The following is a 19,169-nucleotide window of genomic DNA, read 5'->3' as shown; positions in this document are numbered from 1 at the left end:
CCTTTCAGGTCTTGGAATCAAAGACCACGATTCGTTCAAATCAGACGGAGGTGGACTAATGAGCCCCAGCAGAGCGGAGCTGTATCAGCAGCAGGTTCTGTCTGAGCGCGCCCGGGTTCAGGGTCGCCGCTCCTCCCTCTTCCTGTCCGTCGAGGGGTCGGGGTCAGAAAACCAGGCCCCGCCCCTCCTGACTCAGAGCCACTCCATGGACGACCTCGGAGAGCTGCCCCCTCCGGCTCCGGTCCTGTCGCCTTCACCGACGCCGCACACCTTCCTCCACCCGCTGACAGGAAAACCTCTAGGTGCTTCAGGCAACATTAACTCCATTACTCTTCCTGTTTCGCTTTTGTTTGGGTTTTATATAAAAATACATTTAATATTTCCAACAGATCCTAATTTTTTTCTGAAAAATGAAAGAATAAAAGCCTGAAAACTACAAACTACTAACAGGATAACGTGTAAAAAGTAAACAAAAATAAGGCGATAAATTTAAATATATATATTTTTAAGTCTGATCACTATTTAAATTCTCTTGCTAAATCAAAGTACCAGACGGATGCTGCTGCTGGCAGCGCTCACCTCACACAGAAAAAATGAGCAAATTCTTACTGAATGTAGGCTGTAAAAAAATCCAAATCTAGACAAGTCATTTTTTCTTAAAATAAGTGCATTGAGGAGGTAAAAGAGACATTTTGCCAATGGAACAAGACAATTTACACTTAAAAAAAGAAAACACAATTGCATTGTCTTATTCCAAGTGCATATTATCTAATGACCTTTTTTTAAGATTTACCTACTCAAAATAAGGATAAATACAATTAATTCAAGAAATGTGTACTTATTTCTAGATCGTTTTCCAGTGTAACAGTAAAGTTATTTCTGAGCGTAGATGCAGGCTAATCAACCCTCCGGTTGCAGCGTGTGGGAGAAGAACAGAGAAACAAACAGTTGAACAAACACCTGAGGCAAATGCTATGAAGTGCAGGTGGATCCACACCGAGGAAGACATGAAACCTCACAGATGTATGGAGAAAAAAGGTTGAAGCTTCAGCCACGACAGTTTTGCTAAAAATGGTCCAGAACTTATTTTTTGTTGCTTATTAAGGAAGGCCAGCACACTGAGCTTGGACGGTGGGAGAAACATGGCGGAAACTTCCCTTTGACAACGCCCTATCAGGGAGTGCCTTGGCTTTAAACACTGTCCGACTGTTGCTTCAGAGTTGAAGCAAGAACATGAGTTAATTAAAGAGGATGGATTTAGAAACAAACAGCCACTGGGAGACGTCCTCTTCCCACGGATGTTACGACGCCAACATGAGCGGCAATGGATGCCTGCGGGTAGGTTTTACTCCATCTTCCTGTTTCCTTCCTGTGTGATAATAGTGTGTACATGAACTATAGCAGTACTAGTCAACTCAAATGGATCTAACCTTCTTGTTTCAGGTATGTGACCTGAGAACGTCTCTTTCTGATCTCACTGGCGTTTTCCTCTGCCTACGTGGTCAAATCCAAAGCTACTGGAAGCACGCAGGCAAAACACTATACCTGAAGATAAAAGGACCTTAAATGATTACCTAGAACTGAGAGGAGTGAGGTACAGAAGACGATTAGGGCCACTGAAAAAATAAAAAAGGATTAACTGATTTTTAAATATTTCAGTTTAATATGGGGGGAAAAAAGTCCGAATTTTGAGATTAAAGTCCGAATTTTGAGAAGTCAGAATTCTGATTAAAGCAGAATTCTGAGATTACAGTCACAATTTTGGAAAAAAAAAATCAGAATTTTGCAAAACAAGTCAGAATTCTGACTTTTTTCTGATATTACACTGAAATAAAATTTAAAAATTGGTGGACTTTTTTTTATTTTTTCAGTAGCCCTAATCGTCTTCCATAGTGAGGTGTGGGAATCCATCAACAGTTTCCAAAAAGGACATGAGAGCCAAAGAAAAGTCCGCTCTACCAGCTTCATCAGAGTCTGAAGCAAACCGTTGACACAAAGCGGAGCGAGTCATCAGCACAGGAAGCCGACCTACAGAAACACTCGACCAACATCTGCAACATCTTCTCTGTATCATCTAGAAATGTAAACTGGTTTAGGAACTTATTAATGGATAAAAGCAGTTGGTCATTGTGAAACAAGGTGTTCTGAATCACTGATATAATCTCTGCTGCACACTGAATGTCAGGAGCTCCACCGTCAGAATGTTTTTTACTGAAAATAATCTGACTGTTGTGATCAAATAAAACATTATTTCCCTAAAAGCAACAACTGGCCTTTAATCTTTTCATTAAAATCCTGCACCAAACCTTTTTCATATGCCCTAAATTATATTTTATTCCTGCTCATAAAACTGAACCTTAATTTCTTTTTAAGAATAAGTCAACTAATAGATTATCTCCATAATAATGAGATATATTTTAACTCATTAGAAATATTTCTGGTATTTATTGCTTTTAAAATTTCACAGACTTAAGACAATATATTAGACATATTTGTAAAACTAAATAATACAGAAAATATCTCACAAATTCTCATAAATACCGTGGATAGTAAAGGTTAATAAAAAGGTTAGGAAATGTTAAATGATCTTGTAGAATTTGAACTAAATTAGAATAAGGGAGCTGATCTGCCAAGAAAAAAAAAACTACTTAATTCAGGACCTGCTCAAATGATAAGCAAATAATTTTTTTCGATATATTTTTGCAGATGTTTCAAAAACTAAATTTAGTGATTTTTGCGTAATTAATCCAAAATATATTGAAGTTATTTGTCACCATTTCAAGTTCAAATCAAACCCCGACTTGTTTCTGTCCTCAGATCCGTCGTCTCCTCTCGCCTTGGCTCTCGCTGCTAGAGAGCGAGCGCTCACCGCCAGAACGCCGAGTCCCGAGCCTCGAATCAAACACACCTCAGCCTCCACCACACCTGTTCCCACTCCAGCAGCCAGTCCTGAGACCAGACACAAGCGCACCCCCTTCACCACCCCACAGAGCAGCCCTGAGCCGCGATCCAAGCGCACCTCTCCCCAGACGAGCCCCGAGCAGCGAACTAAACATACAACGCCACAAACCAGCCCTGAGCTGAGGCACAAACGCATCACGCCGCCGCTGTTCCCCGAGGGGCAGGTGGAACGCCCAGAGACCGAAGGGGGAGTAACATCGCCCGCTGCCCCCTCCCCTGAAAGATGGAGGCCCTCCCCTCTACCAGCGCTGGCCAATGACAGCCACTCGGCTCTGATTGACAGACGGAGAAGTCTCACGGTGGGCAGCTCAGAGGAGGAGGGCGGGGCCTACACCGTGACCCTCCCTCCTGCCCTGCTGTCATCCAGCGATGAGGAGACCAGAGAGGAGCTGCGTAGGATTGGTCTAGTGACTCCTCCCCCCGCCTTCGCCAGCCCCCCTGCCGCCCCAGCCCCGTCCTCCTTATCCCTGTTGCCTCGACGAGGAGGAGAGGGAGGAGGCGAGAGTGCTCCAGAGTCCCTTGGGAAACGAGGAGATGAGGAGGAAGGAGGTGAAGAGCGTCACCATGACAGCTCCTTGTCCCCTAGCTCCCTCCCTCCCTCCATCACCCTGGCCTCCCCTCCTGCTCCCACATCGCCATCCTCCCCCCCTGCCACTCACCCCTCTCCCTCATCTGCTGCCACCTCCCCGTCGGCTCTGAAACCCCGCCTCCGGTCGCCGATTGGTCGGGGTCGCTCTGCGTTGCGCGACCCGCTGCTGAAGCAGTCCTCAGACAGCGAGCTCCTCCCCTCTGTCGCCTCCTCCTCCTCCCCCTCCTCCCCACTATGCTCCTCACCCACCAGCGGCAGCAGCCGGCAGCCGCGCTACCTGTTCCAGAGGAGGTCAAAGCTGTGGGGGGGCGGAGACGACGAGCGTCGTGGGGCGAGTCCAGAGGACGGCGGGGGCCGCCCAGCAGCCCTGGGAGGTCAGAGCTCTGGGTCTGCGGTGGACCTGACGACCCGCTCAGCGTCCGCCCTGGAGCTGAGTGGCCGGGCCGGGTCGGGCCTGGATCTGGCTAATCGGCTCCAGCTGCTCAACAAAGACAGCCACTCCCTGGGAGAGGAACCGAGTCCGCTGGACCCGGGCCGGAGGTCACCTGTAGGGGGCGCCAGGTACGTTAAACTGGACGTTTTCCTGATGTGCGATCCTGTGTTTAGAGTAAACAGCATTTTTAAAAAGCGATGAATGGTTTTAACTGGACTTTAAGAAAAAAACATTTTACATCAACAATAAGCTGCTGTAGATTCTCAGTCATCCAGGACTCGATAAAATCAATCAGTAAACGCAGCAATAACCCTAACCCTTTCAGAGGAAACTTCACTTTTCCTCTGACTAATCTATCAGCCAGGCCATCAATAAACTAGCTAGCTGTTGGGACTGCATCATTTCTGAAGCCAAACACTGAGCTCAGTACTAAACGTGTCTCACAAACAGACATTTATTTATCCAAAGCAGTAGATACGGAAAGCCAGAAGTGCCACAAATTTAATGCATGACAATTTGGGATTATTACTACTGGTAAAAGTGAAAATTTCAATGTGACATTAAATGAATGAAACTTTATAATACAGGAATATTAAATATTTATTTAAATTTGTTAATAATTTCAATAAATCCTCCACCCTTCCAGACATGCCTATCTCCAAGCATGTCTTTATTACTTCCGTTTCCAAAAAGACCTATCATTTTCGAGACTAAAAAAAAACAACTTTGAGTCATGTTTGAACTGATGCAGCATGGGCTGGGTTTTACTCAATTGTTTGTATATTCAAACACTAAATCATGTTAGCTTTCAAATGATGTATCACAAATGTTATTTGGGCTTACAGTTCCTAAGTTATTTGCTTTTCCATTTGGGTATGATAAATAGGCGAGGATCACTTCAAATTAGGGGGGTTTAAGAGGTTAAAGTGTTTATGACACAATATTGATATCATGTAAATTTCCATTCAAATCATGCAGCAGAACATACCAGGAGGCTCTGAGTTACAAAGTTTCTACATTTAGTAGATCCACAGCAGCACTCTGTGTGTGCAGGTCCGTGTGGCGACGTCAGAGGGAGAACACCTTTAGAGCTAGCTCAATGTTGAACCACCAGCTAGTTCAAGCTCTGGAGAAGGTAGTGATGCTTAGGAATATGGAGACATCACACCTTATGGGTCAGAACACTAGTGCATCCTAAAGACAAAACGCCAGACCAAATATGAGCGGAGTGGAGTATGCAGTTCAATGCAGTGAGGAATGCTCTGATGGAGGAATGCTCTGAGTCTTATCCCGAGGTGGAGAAACCAAACAACCTCTCCACAGACTCATGGCCCAACACAGAAGAGCGACCAAGACTCAGCAGTACATCTACACCTTATGGACCAAGGACATTCTTTTGAGGAACACAATGTTCACATTTTGGACAGAGAGGATAGCTGGTTTGAAAGCGACGTGAAGGAAGCCATTTATGTTAAGAAAGAAAAACCTTAAACAGAGGGGGTGGACTCAGATTTCACCTTTAAAAAACCTATAAATCAGCCATAGAGTTGATTCCTTCCCACCATCATTGCGACCCTCACCCCCTTACAGGGAACAACAACATCTCACCTGTTCAGCCAGGCCAACAATTCCATCTAACGACCCCCATTTCAGAGACATAGACAGGTATCAGGTATTGCAGGCTAACAAAGAACTCAAATAACCCCGAAACCAAAGGGGCGGACCCGTTCATCCGGCTCAATTTGCATGTCTTCTAAGCTAAAACAAGGCTTTGCTTTGGTCCAGTCTATAAAGCCTTGAACTCGACGCTATATCTGACATTTTGAATTGAAAAAGCTTCCTGGATGGGAAGCGAAATGTCTTCACACTTGGAAACAAAGTCCAGTGGATTGTTTTTAACTTTTTTGGGAGGATCAGAACCATTCAGAGCCGACCTCTAGACTACAGAGTCAGACTCTGAGCTGGTGGGTGACGGTAATATGACGCAACAGCCTCGTCTAAGCTGCTTCACCCACTTTGAAATTCAGCTGCAGATCCTTAGCAAATAGAGCTGTGCGATAAACCGGATTTTTACGTTATTCACTACGATAATTGGCGACAATTTTCCAATGTGGGTAACGAAATAAACTTAATTCTTCCATTTTTCCTGTGTACGCTGGTGGCTGGTAGTTCCTTCCTCTTTAAGACGCGGCAGCAGGTGTGGAATCACCTGACTCCATCCGTAAACAAAGAGAATGGCGGATGAGCCCAGTGAAGAAGCATCTAACACAGCTGTAAATGAAATTACATCAGTTAAACCTAGAGCCTAGAGAGAGCAGAGATGAAGCTGAGCGTGCAGAGAAGAAGCCAAGAGCGCTTTGTCAGAGTTGAGCACTGGGCACACAGTTTTGGAGTGAAGGTGTGCAGGTTTAAACGATGCACTTTGTCCTCACTGCACGCTCAGTTCGGTGGCACTACAATTACACCATAGATGTTGAGCAGAAGGACATGAAATGTAAAGTTTGTCTGAAAACTGTCGGGACCCAAACTAACACATCCAACCTCTCCCACCACCTACAGCTCAGCCATGCTGCTGAGTTCAAAGATGTGAAAAAAGTTCCTTTACCTTTGTGCAAAAATCTTTGTTCAATGAGACATTGTTGAATGTTTAACTCTGAATGGGTACAAGCCTTTAATATTTAAATGAAAGTAATATTTAATGTGATGTATTCCATAAATAAATTATAAATAGATCAGTTGCATTTCCTGCATTTTATTTCTGATAGAGGAGCCGGAGCATTTCTCATGCTTTTATCTTTATTAAGGTAAAACTGCCCTATTTATCGTGATATTGATATGAGGTCATATCCTCCAGCCCTATTAGGAAACATAAATAAGCCAAGGCCAACCTTGTAGGATTAGCTGTAATCTAATCCATGAAAACTGTCCATAACAAAACCACCATTCCAGCTCTTAGTTGTTCTCCTGCATCTTGTTTTCTCCCTCAGCATTATTTTAATAAAAACTATTTTATCAGGTCCCTTTAAATTATTACATTTATCCTCAGTACTAACGTTTTGGTCTACAAAACATACTAGAAAATGTCAATATCGTCTCAACACTTCAAATGCATATTTCTTTCCTAATGGCCCTGTATTAAAGATGAGTTTATTTTACTCTCTGCCTTTAATCAGTAATTCTTGTTGTTGGAAAGTCAATCCAACTGGTTAGGATGTGGAGGATGATCTGTGTTTGATGTTTTGCAGGTTGTTCTCCAGCCTTGGCGAACTTCACACCATCTCCCAGCGAGGATATGGCACCAGTTACACGGTCCGACCAGGAAGCCGCTACCCCGTCACCCGCAGAAGCCCCTCCCCTTCTCCCTCCCCCTCAGATCGCTCCATGGGGCTGGGCTCCTCCCCTGCGCCTTGCTCAGAACGCCCTGATCTGAGCTCGGGTCGAGGTCTGACCATCCTGAAGTCTTCAAGTCTCAGCCTGCCATCGGAGCCGAAGGAGGTCCGTTTCGTTATGAGAAGCGCCAGTGCACGAACCAGATCCCGCTCTCCTTCGCCTTCGCCCCATGCCTCCCCCTGCCCGTCTCCGGTCCTCAGTGGGCCCCTGTTGGCCCTCCGGCCCTGGAGGCAGCGGCCTCTAAACCTGTGGAATAAATACGATGTGGGCGACTGGTTGGAGAGCATGGGCCTGGCCGAACACCGCCAGCGCTTCCAGGAGCACGAGATCGAAGGCTCCCACCTCCCTGCCCTCACCAAGGAGGACTACGTGGAGCTGGGCGTCACCAGACTGGGACACCGCATCAACATCGAGAGGGCTCTCAGACAGTTGCTGGAGAGCTCCACTTGACCCCTCGCCTCTCACCCATCACCTCTAGGCATCCAGAACTCTGACCTCACGACCCCTGACCTCAGGTCAGACCCCAGCCCATCTCCTTAATTCAATATCTCAGCCATTACAGAATCACGCCCATTTTGTTGACGCCCAGATCTCTGAAATGTTTCGGCTGATCAGCTCTTGGAGAACCAGCTCTGAGTTCAGCTCCTGATGACATCCAAGTCGAAGCCTTGTTGTCACTTATTCACACCAGATATCGGATATAACCAAAGTAACTTAGGAAAAGAAATACAAACAAATAATTCCTTGTTCATGGAATAATGTTTAAACAAGCTTCTTAAATATACTGAACGAAACAAAAGCTTTTTTCTTTTTTTATATAGTCAACTTGTCTTGAAACATTTATGTTATTTGGACCCAGTCTCGTACAAAATTCATCCCAATCTAGAAGGTTTCAGCACCGCTTAGCTTCAATTAGACGAAAACCTGATGATTGGTCAGTCCGATCCAAGAGCTTCACCTTGTTTCTCTGTTTTTATGGTATTATTGGGGGGGGGCTGATGTCTTGACAGAAATTCAACATGGGTCGTATCTGAACAGACAACACTTTCCCGTTTTTGATGGGCCTGTCTTAAAGTTTCGCAGCAAATCCTAAACAAACATGTTTTCCTTCTGCAGTGGAGTCTTGTGCTGCTAGTGAAAATGGAGGCCAAGGTGTCTCTGAAGCCGGGCGTACACTGTGCGATTTTTTTTCAATCGTTGCATAAAGCTACAGCTCACACTGTACGAAGAAACCCTGAGGTTTCGTTTTACAGTGCGAGTTCACAGCTCACACTGTGCGAATCGACTATCTGATGCGATCTACCTGCTCACACTGTACGTCTAAAAAACACGTCGGATTCAGCTCCGCAGTGAGAGATGGCACTGCTTGGACTCGTCTATGCGGAAGCCAAAAAAGGCACAAGAGGACAATGAAGTTAGAGTGAAACGCGCTGCCTCGGCAATTTGTGCTGAAAGCCCTAAAAAGAAAAGTCGATGACGTATTTAGACAAAGACATGGCTGAACAAACGAGGCTACTACGGTATGTCAATTTCCATTTCACTCGCACCCCCGCCATGCTACTGTGTTCTCATCTGAGCGGAAGAAGAAGTAACCTTGTTCGCAGACTGAGCGATTTTCCCACGACGGCCGACTGAATTTCAAATATGTTTGATTTTTTCCCGACCTTCTGATTCCTGATCGTGAGGTGGTGGTGAGAGGCTGTTCACACCTCTTACCCCCGTACACTACACAACGCACCATCAGGCTGAAAGTCATCCTGATCGCAAAATTCTCACACGACTGGAAAGTCGGCCAGAAAAGGGCAAAAAATTGTACAGTTTAAGCCCGGCTTCAGGCAACTCTGTTAAATCTCAGCTTTTCTAACAGAAAAGAGCACCTGGACAGACATGTACGTCTGTAATCAAATCCATGTGTGTGTTTCTCAACATTAAGGTTGGAAAAAGTCTTAAAGCTCTTTCCTTGAAAGCTAATGAGAAGTAAAATCATTTTAGAAGCCACCATTTGGGATTAAACTGATATTTGCACTGATAGAAAGCTAGATTTCTTTATCATACTAACAGAGTTCAGCCGTTTTCTTTGCTTTCTGCACTTTTCTCACTTATGTGTTAATTACAAAGATAATTCATAAATACACCCTTCTGATTTCTTGTATATGTAGATAACTTTGGTTGTTATGAACATCTGGTGTGAATTTACTGACACGAGCCCATAATTGGCAAGAAAACGTTCAAAATTTTCATTTGCTGTTTATAAAATTTGTAAAACTAGTAAATATTGGATTAAGAACTTGAGGAAATCTGGTCTACTTTCCCAACGCTGAACTAAACTTCAGATTTTAATCATAACTAATCTTAAATTTTGTGTGTCATTTTGTATGAGATAAAAGAAATGGATGTAGTAAAATATACTTTGGAACTCAATTCTTAGATAAATTCAGTCCATTAGGGCAAATTTGACTGACGTGAAATAAACAAATATCTCTAAAGTCACAAAGAACATCAAAACATTTTGTCGCCGAAAAACTGCCAAAGGTCTCAGTCGAAGGAAAATAATCCAAACCAACAAAATGTAGATGTTAACTTATTTCCATTAAAAGATAACAATACAAGAAATGGGCTGATGCTGCGTTTTTAATGCCGATGTAAATACCAATTATCGGACATCAGTCTAACTAATCCCCGATGTTTTGAAGGTGATATTTCTTTCTCTTGACAATGTTACAAAGAACACAAAACTATCAACAAAAAAACACAAACGATTACAGGACAGCAGATGGAGGAAGCAGCGATGCATGCGCTTCATGTTATCTAAAGGCATGTCTGCTGCGTGCATTAATGATGACGCAATACAAGGAAAAAATGCTAATAAATGCTAATACAATATTCCACTCTCCTTTAAGGTCGGCATCGCAGCACTAGGCAACCATGACCAGCCTGATTTGATAGTCTTGAGCAGTGAGAAAAACAAAAATACTGAGATAAAAGCGATCAGAGCAGATTCTTGCCATTTTTGATGGCCGACCTTTACAGACGATATTTTTCAGATGCTCTCCCTAAAATCATGACTTAACTTCTCCGTTAGCCGTCGTTTCTGTTCTTTGATCTTTGGGATGTAGAGAAAACCGTGTTTAACTGAACTGACAGAGTTACAACATTTCAACCAGCATAAAATAACCACAAGCTATAAATAATAAACACTCATTGGTAGTCAAACTTATTCGGCCGTTTTTAAAGAGATTGGGCATGCAGTGAAGCACACTGGAGCTAATTTAATTAATTTTTGTTAATAAATAAAAGCTTTTAATGGATCTGGAGTCTAATAAAGGGACTTCTGAGGAGAATAAACATTTTTTTCTAAAGAGCTGCGATGGTTCATATGTTGGCAGGAGCTGGACTCAGAGCTGTGCTGCTTCTCACAAGAAGAAGCGACGATCAATGAGACGGGTTCTCCCTCCATGCCGGGTTTATCTGGATGATCCGGGACCTTCGAGGACTTTTTGAAAAACTGGACACTCATATTTTTGTCCTTTCCTGAAAGCTGTTGTGATTTCTTTTACCCCCCCTTCAACATATCAAAGCTTTTGTGTTCCTTCAGACATGAGTTTATATGTTAATGGAGATCATTTAGAATTAATCAATAAGTAATAATAATAATACTAGCGTGGTGGTGATGCCGTACAGAGCTTTTAGTCGTCTGGAAACAGATTTTTAGTTATGATTTGACAATGAGTTGAATTTCCAGCAGAAGTTTTGGAGTTCATAATGATTTGTCGATGAGTGTGACTTTGTGCCGACGTGTTGGTGTGTTTCAGGGAGAGCTGCTGCAGAGCTCCGACCTCTCTGGTTTCTAACCTGCTTACTGAGGGCTTACTGTACACGGTGCTATCTGTTTAAAGCCATCTGTACAGACTATACCTTCCTCCTCCTCTTCATGCATCTTCCTCACTCCGATTCCAGATCAATCAGCCGGAAACCAATCGATTAAAACGAGGCCATATCGCCCTGACGACGGTGTCACAGGAACAGGCCATAAAAGGAGTTTCCTCCCCTGCCATATAAGGGATGATGCTTCCTGCCATAAGTGGAGTTGCCTTCAAATATAAAAATCGTAATAAAAGGAGCCCCGTTTACTCATGTTTATAAGCTTTTTATAAAAACAAACAGGGAAGATTTTTGTGCCAAAAGAGGAAATTATGACTAGAATTCAGCTAAAGAAGCTGTTAGTGATCTAGAAAACCAGATCTGCTTTTAAGACCCGCATATTTAAATGTTTATGATGCAGTAAAGTTAGAGGCAGATTCATATATTTTATAGGATTTAAACCCCTCATTAAAGAGGTGCTGCCTCTGCATGAACAAACTGAACCACATTTCTACTATTATACAGAATAAAAGCTAAATAAATTATACTGTGTATATAAATAAATATAACTATGAATATAAAGCATCTTATTTTAGCGCAAAGGAGCAAATTTCAGTAAAAGAAAAACTACAGTCCTGCAGTGAGTTCGGATCCAGTCTAGTTTTTTAAAAATATTTTCCTTCCAAACATCCAGATTTTCCTCTCGTCTTTCTGCATGAACTCGATCAACGGTTCAAACTTTGAGAAAAACATCTGAGCTGCTGTAATAAAGCTAAATTAATTACTGTTCCTGTTGTATAGATAACTAACGCTTGTTGCACTTTATGGCCAAACCTAATAAAGTCGTAAAGAAGCAATTTAAAGAAGCAGAAGCTCTTTATAAAACGCTCCTTTTCTACCAAACTGGTCCCAGTAATGGTTCCCGGACTGGGGCGGACATATTTTATGAAATATTTAGTCTGTTTTTCGTATAAAAACCACTAAATAAAATGTTTTGGTTGGGAAAAAATAAATCCACTCAAGTTTTTTTTAGAACTCAATTTAAATTTAAAACCTTCAATATTATGAATATTACTACTTTAAGTAATTCTATTAAACCTAATAACTTAAGCAAATTAAAAATAAGGTTATTAATTTGAATTGGTGTTTCTCAGTATGAAAATAACATGACTTCACATCCATATTTATCATTTGATGATTTCTGATCCATTTTAATTAATCCGAAATGAAAATATTGATCCACGTTTTCATCTTTAGAACAAACCTAGTGGTTATCATCGTATCTCCATCCAAACAAATGATACAGTATTGTATCATGATAGAGATGGTGATTTACAGCCCAAAGCACCATTACCCAGGTTAGATAACCATAACTCAGCTCAACTGCTGGGTACGTTTGGGCCTGTTTCAATCCAAAACTGCTAATAATGACAGAAAGGGATTTTAATCTGGTGAACATTTAAATTTATAATAGTAAAATGGTTTGAGGGCTAATTTATTTGCTTTGTTAAGCTTTGTTGTTTATTCAATATAATTACAGCTAAATGCTACAAGAGTAATCACTAAAATACAAAAAACTGGATTAGAGCAAAATTTAAAGCATATATTAAAGAAGTGGGCTATATCTGAACATCCGCCCAAATCACTGTATATTGGTTACGTCATTTTAAATGAGTGTCCGAACGTCTAGTAGATAAAAAAAGTAGTGGATTTGAAATTTCAATGCACCTTGAAAAGCAGTGGTCATCCATGGTCACTAGACTAGATCTTCCAGATTGCTTTGTGAGAGCTCTCCTCGCAAAGCATCATGGGATTTGTTGTCACAGCGGGCCGCTGTCGGGTAGTGGGCGACAAAAAACAAAGATGGCGCAGGGACGGTGCAGGGAGGCAGAGTCATGTGACCAACGGGGAACGAAAAGTAGTGATCATCTGTCCAAATGGTCAGTTAACCAACCATCACTATAAAGTCCATTATATAGTCCCCACTCTATATAGTAATAGAGGGATTTAGGGGTTAGGGTGGATGTTCAGGCACAGCTGAAATGTGGGAACTGAAGGGAATCTGAAGCCACCAACATTTTTTTTCTTTCACAAACTCAAAAGAAAATTCCAGATTTTTCCAGACAGAACCGTGTAAATCCAGAGGAACTGATTGTTGGAAGCTAAAGACAGACGGCAGACGTTGACTTTATGCTTTCTATCATTCGTCTCTGCAATAAAACGGTAGAAATTTAAGCAAGAACTGAATCCATTCCAGTCTAGTTCTTCTCCATCCAGGCCGATCAGATCGTCACTCTAGTCTGAATCAGAACTGGAACCAGTTTGGCAGAACAACAGCTCCTCTGCTTCCTGTAACACACATCTGAATATTTGAAATGAAAACAGATGTTCGACCCCCCACCACCACACATCACATAATTACCCCCCCAAGCACAATCAATCGCTCAGTGCCTGTTACCATGACAACACATCTCAGTCCTTCTAAGCCTGCTGAGCTACAATCATGATCCCAAAGTTGTAAAAAAATATTTTCTAGGCGTAGATTCGTTAGATCAGAGTAAATCAGCTGTAGAATCTGTTTGATCTGCAGTGGATTAAAGACGGGACAGATCAGCGTTACAGTTCTGGTCCAGAAGGTGTTGAAACATGGAAGCAGCTCGAACCATAGAGGGTCATGAGTTCAGTTCATTTTCTGTTTGTTTGGTTGAAAAGATTCTTTCACATAAAACTGAACCAAGGAGCCACAACATGCAGTTTGTCCCCCCCCCCCCCCCCCCGGGTAGGCCTCTGTTATTCAGAACATGGTGTAATTTAGCTTACATTAAAATGAAATTGTATTTTTATATAGATTAGCACAGAGTGATCCAATTTAATAGTTTATTCCTGTTAGATTTTATAATTAAGCATCGCAGCTAATTAAAAACTGAAAATCTGCTTTTTCAGATAATTAGAACATAAAATAGAAGTAATAAAGATTAGACTGAGAACATCAATAAGAGATCCTACAGCTCCAATATGATCTGCTGGGACCAAGCTACAGATCCTCAGGCAGGAGAAATATTCCTTTCCTTTGTCTTCACACATCAGAAACTATAAATCAGTCTAATCTAATCGTAAACATAAACTAACAGAAAGGAAAAGCTACTAAGATAGTTTTTACACCTTATGGCCATCAGGGGGAGCTGATGAGCTGACTTTTCAATCAGCTCTTTTAGTTACAAGTATTCTATATTATTATTATTATTATAGGTCATGAATAATAGCCAGATAAACTAAAAGCTGTTTATTGCAGAGTGAGACAAATGTTAAAAGAAAATACTGATCCAGCCATACAAAAAATCACTTAAAACCAAAACTGTTGTATATAAAGAGAAAGGCAACTTTGTGACTTCATCTGACCGTGAATCCCTGGAGATGTGAAGAAAACCCAACATCGCTCTCAGCAGGGAGTAAATAAATATTCCTGAAATCGAATGTTTGAAACCTTCAATCTGAACCAAAACCAGCAGGATCTCTTTAAAACAGGAATTGAACCATCTGAGACTCTCAACCTTTATCTCTCATCGTGTTAATCAGTTTTACTTTATGAATCATAAAGTTTCCTGATTTATTCATCTTTACTGCAGTAATCTACCCGGTACATTTACTCTAAGTGCTTCTAGAAGTGGTTTATAAAAGGTTTCATCTGAGATTTTAGTTCTTCACAGCAGGGGGCGCCGCAGAGTGAGGTTAAAGACGGGATAACGATCGGGAAAACAGCCCCCACAGCTTCTTCTGCTTCCCGCTGAGCGGCTGAGATCCCGACTGTCTGAACCTGCGTGTAAATCCTTCCTCCTCTTCCTCTTTTTACAGTATGTCTGTGGTTTCTTCTGGAGTGAGTGGCGTGCGTGTACGTGCAGTTTTCTCTTTTCTAAACTCCGGGGAGCACATGATGAACAAGCCTCTTTGACAGATTGTAATCTTTATAATAAACCGTCATTTATTACAAACTGAGCCCTGGCTTCCTGTGTGATTCTTTCACAATAAAACTCGACTGAATGAGCCTTGAGACTGAAGCTGGTGAGAAAAGACCTGGTACCTCTGAATCACACTTTTTTTCTTTTATTTGTAGTTTAAAGTATTTTGCCTGTAATCAGGGGCAGATTTAACATTAAAATATAGGCAATTGCCTAGGGCTCAAAGCATAAAACTCCTTTTACATGTATGGTTAATAGAACTATTACTTATTTGTAGTGTTGCACTTATATCGATACCTGTATCGGACGGGGCCCCAATCCAGCACTAAAATGGTGGTATCGCTATCGGTGATACCACCGGCCAACAAATAGGGCACCAATGCCATTTTGAGAGTCAAAAGTTTATTCAACTATTGTCACCCATTCCAGGTAGGCAATAAAAAGTTCTACTGGATTCACTTTGTTTTAGTCTTTTTCCTGCTTCACAAAGGTAGGCAGCAATTTGACAAAGCCATGATGGCAATTATTTTACATCCAAGTAGTATACAGTTCTTCATATATACACACACACACACACATCAATTTCAAACAGATGGTATCGATATTGGCCAATACTGCACAGCCAGGTATCGGTATCGGGGCCAAAAAATGGTATCAGTGCACAATACTTATTTCTGCACATTAATTTTGTTTTTGATAACAATCATTTCACTTAAATGCTCTGTTTGGTGACGACCACTGGCGCCTGGCCAACAGAGGGCGCTAAGGTGCAGCCCCACCCACCCAATGACCCTGATTAAGACATAAAATGTATATTTTTTTTTTCCGAATTTTATTTTAAATTAACACTTAAAATATTTTGAAATATAATAATACATATTTTTTAGATGTGCAAGATACATATTTAATCTTTAATGACTAGTAAAGCGTCATTCCATTTTTCATCCGACTGGTGATGTATTTCCACCCTAGGGCGCAAAAATCTTTGCCCATAGACCCTCGTTAAAAGTCGTACATGCGCAGCAGCTCCTCTGTATAAGAGAGCTCGGGCGTAGCTCTGGTGGTGACAGGAAGTGTATTTGCTCACCACCTCCTGCCACAGTGCAGACGTTTTGCGATTGACAGGTCGAGTCTACAGAGTTGGAGACACATTGGAGAGAGAGAGAGAGAAAGAGAGAGAAATGGCGCAAGAAACGACCCTTTCCAGGACCTGGTTTAGCTATAAGTCTTGGCTAACTGCATGTAGCGAGGCTAAAGCTTTATCCTGCTTTCCCTGCCTCCTTCTTCAAATGTCAGGATCTGACCCAGCATGGATAGACAGATAGGACTGATTTAAAGAACTTTTTAGAAAAGCCAAAGAAGAATGAACAATCATATAATATAGTGTACTTTTTCTAGATGTTTGTTAATTTGCATTGGTGCTCTTAAATAAACACATTGTAAGAAAATAAATAGTTTTTATAAATAAAGAAGATATAAAGCTGACAAATAACTTCTCCAATATCGAACTGGTACCTTATTTTTTTTAGGTTTGTGACACAATATTGGACCATGCAAAACACAGATTTATCTTCACAAAGCCTTAGAAGGGCAAGATTTATGTACAAAAACTAAACCTGTACATGAAATTATGTTTTGTTTTTATAAAGTGTTTTTATAATTATTTTTGTTGGTGGCATTCAAATAAATATACTGGTGAGATAAGTAAGTACTGTATATGTTTGATTGGTTTTTGGTATACGTCTATTTTTAATTTATAGCCCCCACTGGAGGAAACTCCACCAGCCGCCACTGGTGACAACAGATAAAAGCAGCGAACTCTGCTCTCCACTGCAAGAAGAAAATTAAAGAGAGAGATCATATCTCTCCTATCCTGGCTTCTCTTCATTGGCTTCCTGTTAAATCCAGAATAGAATTTAAAATCCTCCTTCTCACATATAAAGCCTTAAATGGCCAAGCTCCATCTGATATCAGAGATCTGATTGTTCCTTATGTTCCAAACAGAGCACTTCGCTCTCAATCTGCAGGTTTACTAGTGGTTCCTAGAATTTCTAAAAGTAGAATGGGAGGCAGATCTTTTAGTTGTCAGGCTCCTCTCCTGTGGAACCAACTACCAGTTTTGGTCAGTGAGGCAGACACCCTGTCTACTTTTAAGGCTAGACTTAAAACTTTCCTTTTTGATAAATCTTATAGTTAGAGTGGCTCAGGTTATCCTGAGCTATCTCTATAATTATGCTGCTATAGGTTTAGAATTCTGAAGGACATAGAAACCCTCTTTCATCATTCTGTTTCATTCCATCTCAATTCTAACCTGACAACAGCCAGATGCATGTCTCTCTCCGCCTAGCTCCACTCGCATACATCTGGGAACCCGCTCATTGAAAGTGATTTCCCCAACCGAATTTATGGTCTGTCCAATCAGGACACAGGGCGGGTGTGTCCTGGAGTGGAGAAGCGACCGTGAGATTCCAACAACAATGGCGGCTCGCATTGAGGAAGCAAGCGTTAGCATTGATGCTGCTATTTCTTCTGTGTTGTCCAATCTATCTGATATTGTTTCATTAAAAGAACATCAGAGAACGGCTTTGAAGGCTTTTGTTGGTGGAAACGATGTTTTCGCCCTTCTCCCCAAGTGGCTTATCCAATCATATGCAAGGAGTTTTGATAAGGCCCAGCCTTCAGTAAAGGCAATTCCTATGGCGGGTTCCCAGATGTATGTGAGTGGAGCTACAGTAGGCGGAGCGAGACATGCATCTGGCTGTTGTTAGGTTATCTCAATTCACCCATTCTGTAGAATTTGTTAGTTCAATCTGTAACATTATGCTCACTCTTTTTCTCATAACATTATCTGGTTTGGCTGTGACACCATCCTGGAGAGAAATAAAAGCTGTGATGTGTCTAGATCAGGGGTGCCCAACCTTTTTTAAACCAAGATCTACTTTTGAAGTTGATGGAATGCCGAACCTACCAAGCCAAACACAAGGGCTGGGCAGTATTTGTTTTTTATTTGCACAGGTGGAGAATAAACAGTAAGTTACTTTTCTATTCCTGTAAATGATTACTGTTCCATTAAAAAAGGAGATTACATTCTTTAATATAGGTCTCCAAAAGAACTTTAACAGATTAAGTACCTTTCCATACGTGCTTTCAAACTGCTTTCAAAGGATTACCGTACTTGATTATACTTTCAAACCATGTATTAATTCCATATGTAAGGTTTTTCATTTCTTCTTAAAAAACACCCTTTGTATATTTTACACATCAAGTTTAGCTCCAACGTTTAGGAGGTTTGCACATATTACTCCCCAATGGAGCACATACTGCAACCTTGTCTTAGGATCACATCCTTGTACCCAAAACCCCTGCTGGATCAGATAGTTACTTCCCCCTCCCTATTGAGCAAAGGGTCCCGGCGTTCTTGCGCATTGGTCTTCTAGCTGGTCCACCTTCATAAGTGGTTTTCCACAATGGCGGTCATACAAACAAAACAAGCCAGTAAGGTACCAAACAGGAAATACGCATAGAGTAGAGCGGATGTAGATTTGACCAATCAGAGGCCTTCTGTCTGCGCCACTGTCTGTGGTCACCTACAATTTTGGAGAGGTGCACCAGAGTGTCTGAGGAGGAGGGGACATTTGCGTTCACTGTGACACACGAAGACGACCTGGTTTCTGAGTATAAATCAGCCTTAAAAGGTAACATTGCCTTCCTTTAAAATATTAACCCATAACTTGACTAACCACCATCTGGGTCATTTAACACCAACTGAATTAAATTGAACCCTGATACAGGATCAATCAAATTCGTCATTCATCTCCTTTGTTCCGCTTTAAAGGTATAGTGGAGGATGTCCCTTTTTCCGGGTGGATCATCTAAATAAGTGGTCCTTGTAATTGTTAGTGTTGCACCGATAGCAATACCAGTATCGGACGGGGCCACGATACTGCCCTAAAATGGTGGTATCGGTATCGGCGAGTAC

At 41.7% G+C, this 19,169-nt stretch overlaps 1 protein-coding gene across 1 annotated transcript in view; it reads left to right on the top strand.

Moving 5' to 3' along the window:
- LOC107089074 (SH3 and multiple ankyrin repeat domains protein 3-like) overlaps nucleotides 1–13,996 on the top strand; it is a 76,937-nt gene extending 62,941 nt beyond the window's left edge. Inside the window, 3 exon segments of the mRNA XM_015381614.1 lie at nucleotides 9–302; nucleotides 2,818–4,111; nucleotides 7,229–13,996. Coding sequence (XP_015237100.1) covers nucleotides 9–302; nucleotides 2,818–4,111; nucleotides 7,229–7,823 — 2,183 coding nt within the window. The 3' untranslated portion in view covers nucleotides 7,824–13,996.
- Nucleotides 13,997–19,169: the final 5,173 nt, after the last annotated feature.

This window comes from Cyprinodon variegatus, unplaced genomic scaffold (genome assembly GCF_000732505.1).
Source record: "Cyprinodon variegatus isolate N-32 unplaced genomic scaffold, C_variegatus-1.0 Scaffold237, whole genome shotgun sequence".
Classification (NCBI taxonomy): Eukaryota; Metazoa; Chordata; class Actinopteri; order Cyprinodontiformes; family Cyprinodontidae; genus Cyprinodon; species Cyprinodon variegatus.
This window is presented reverse-complemented; position numbering and strand designations above follow the sequence as displayed.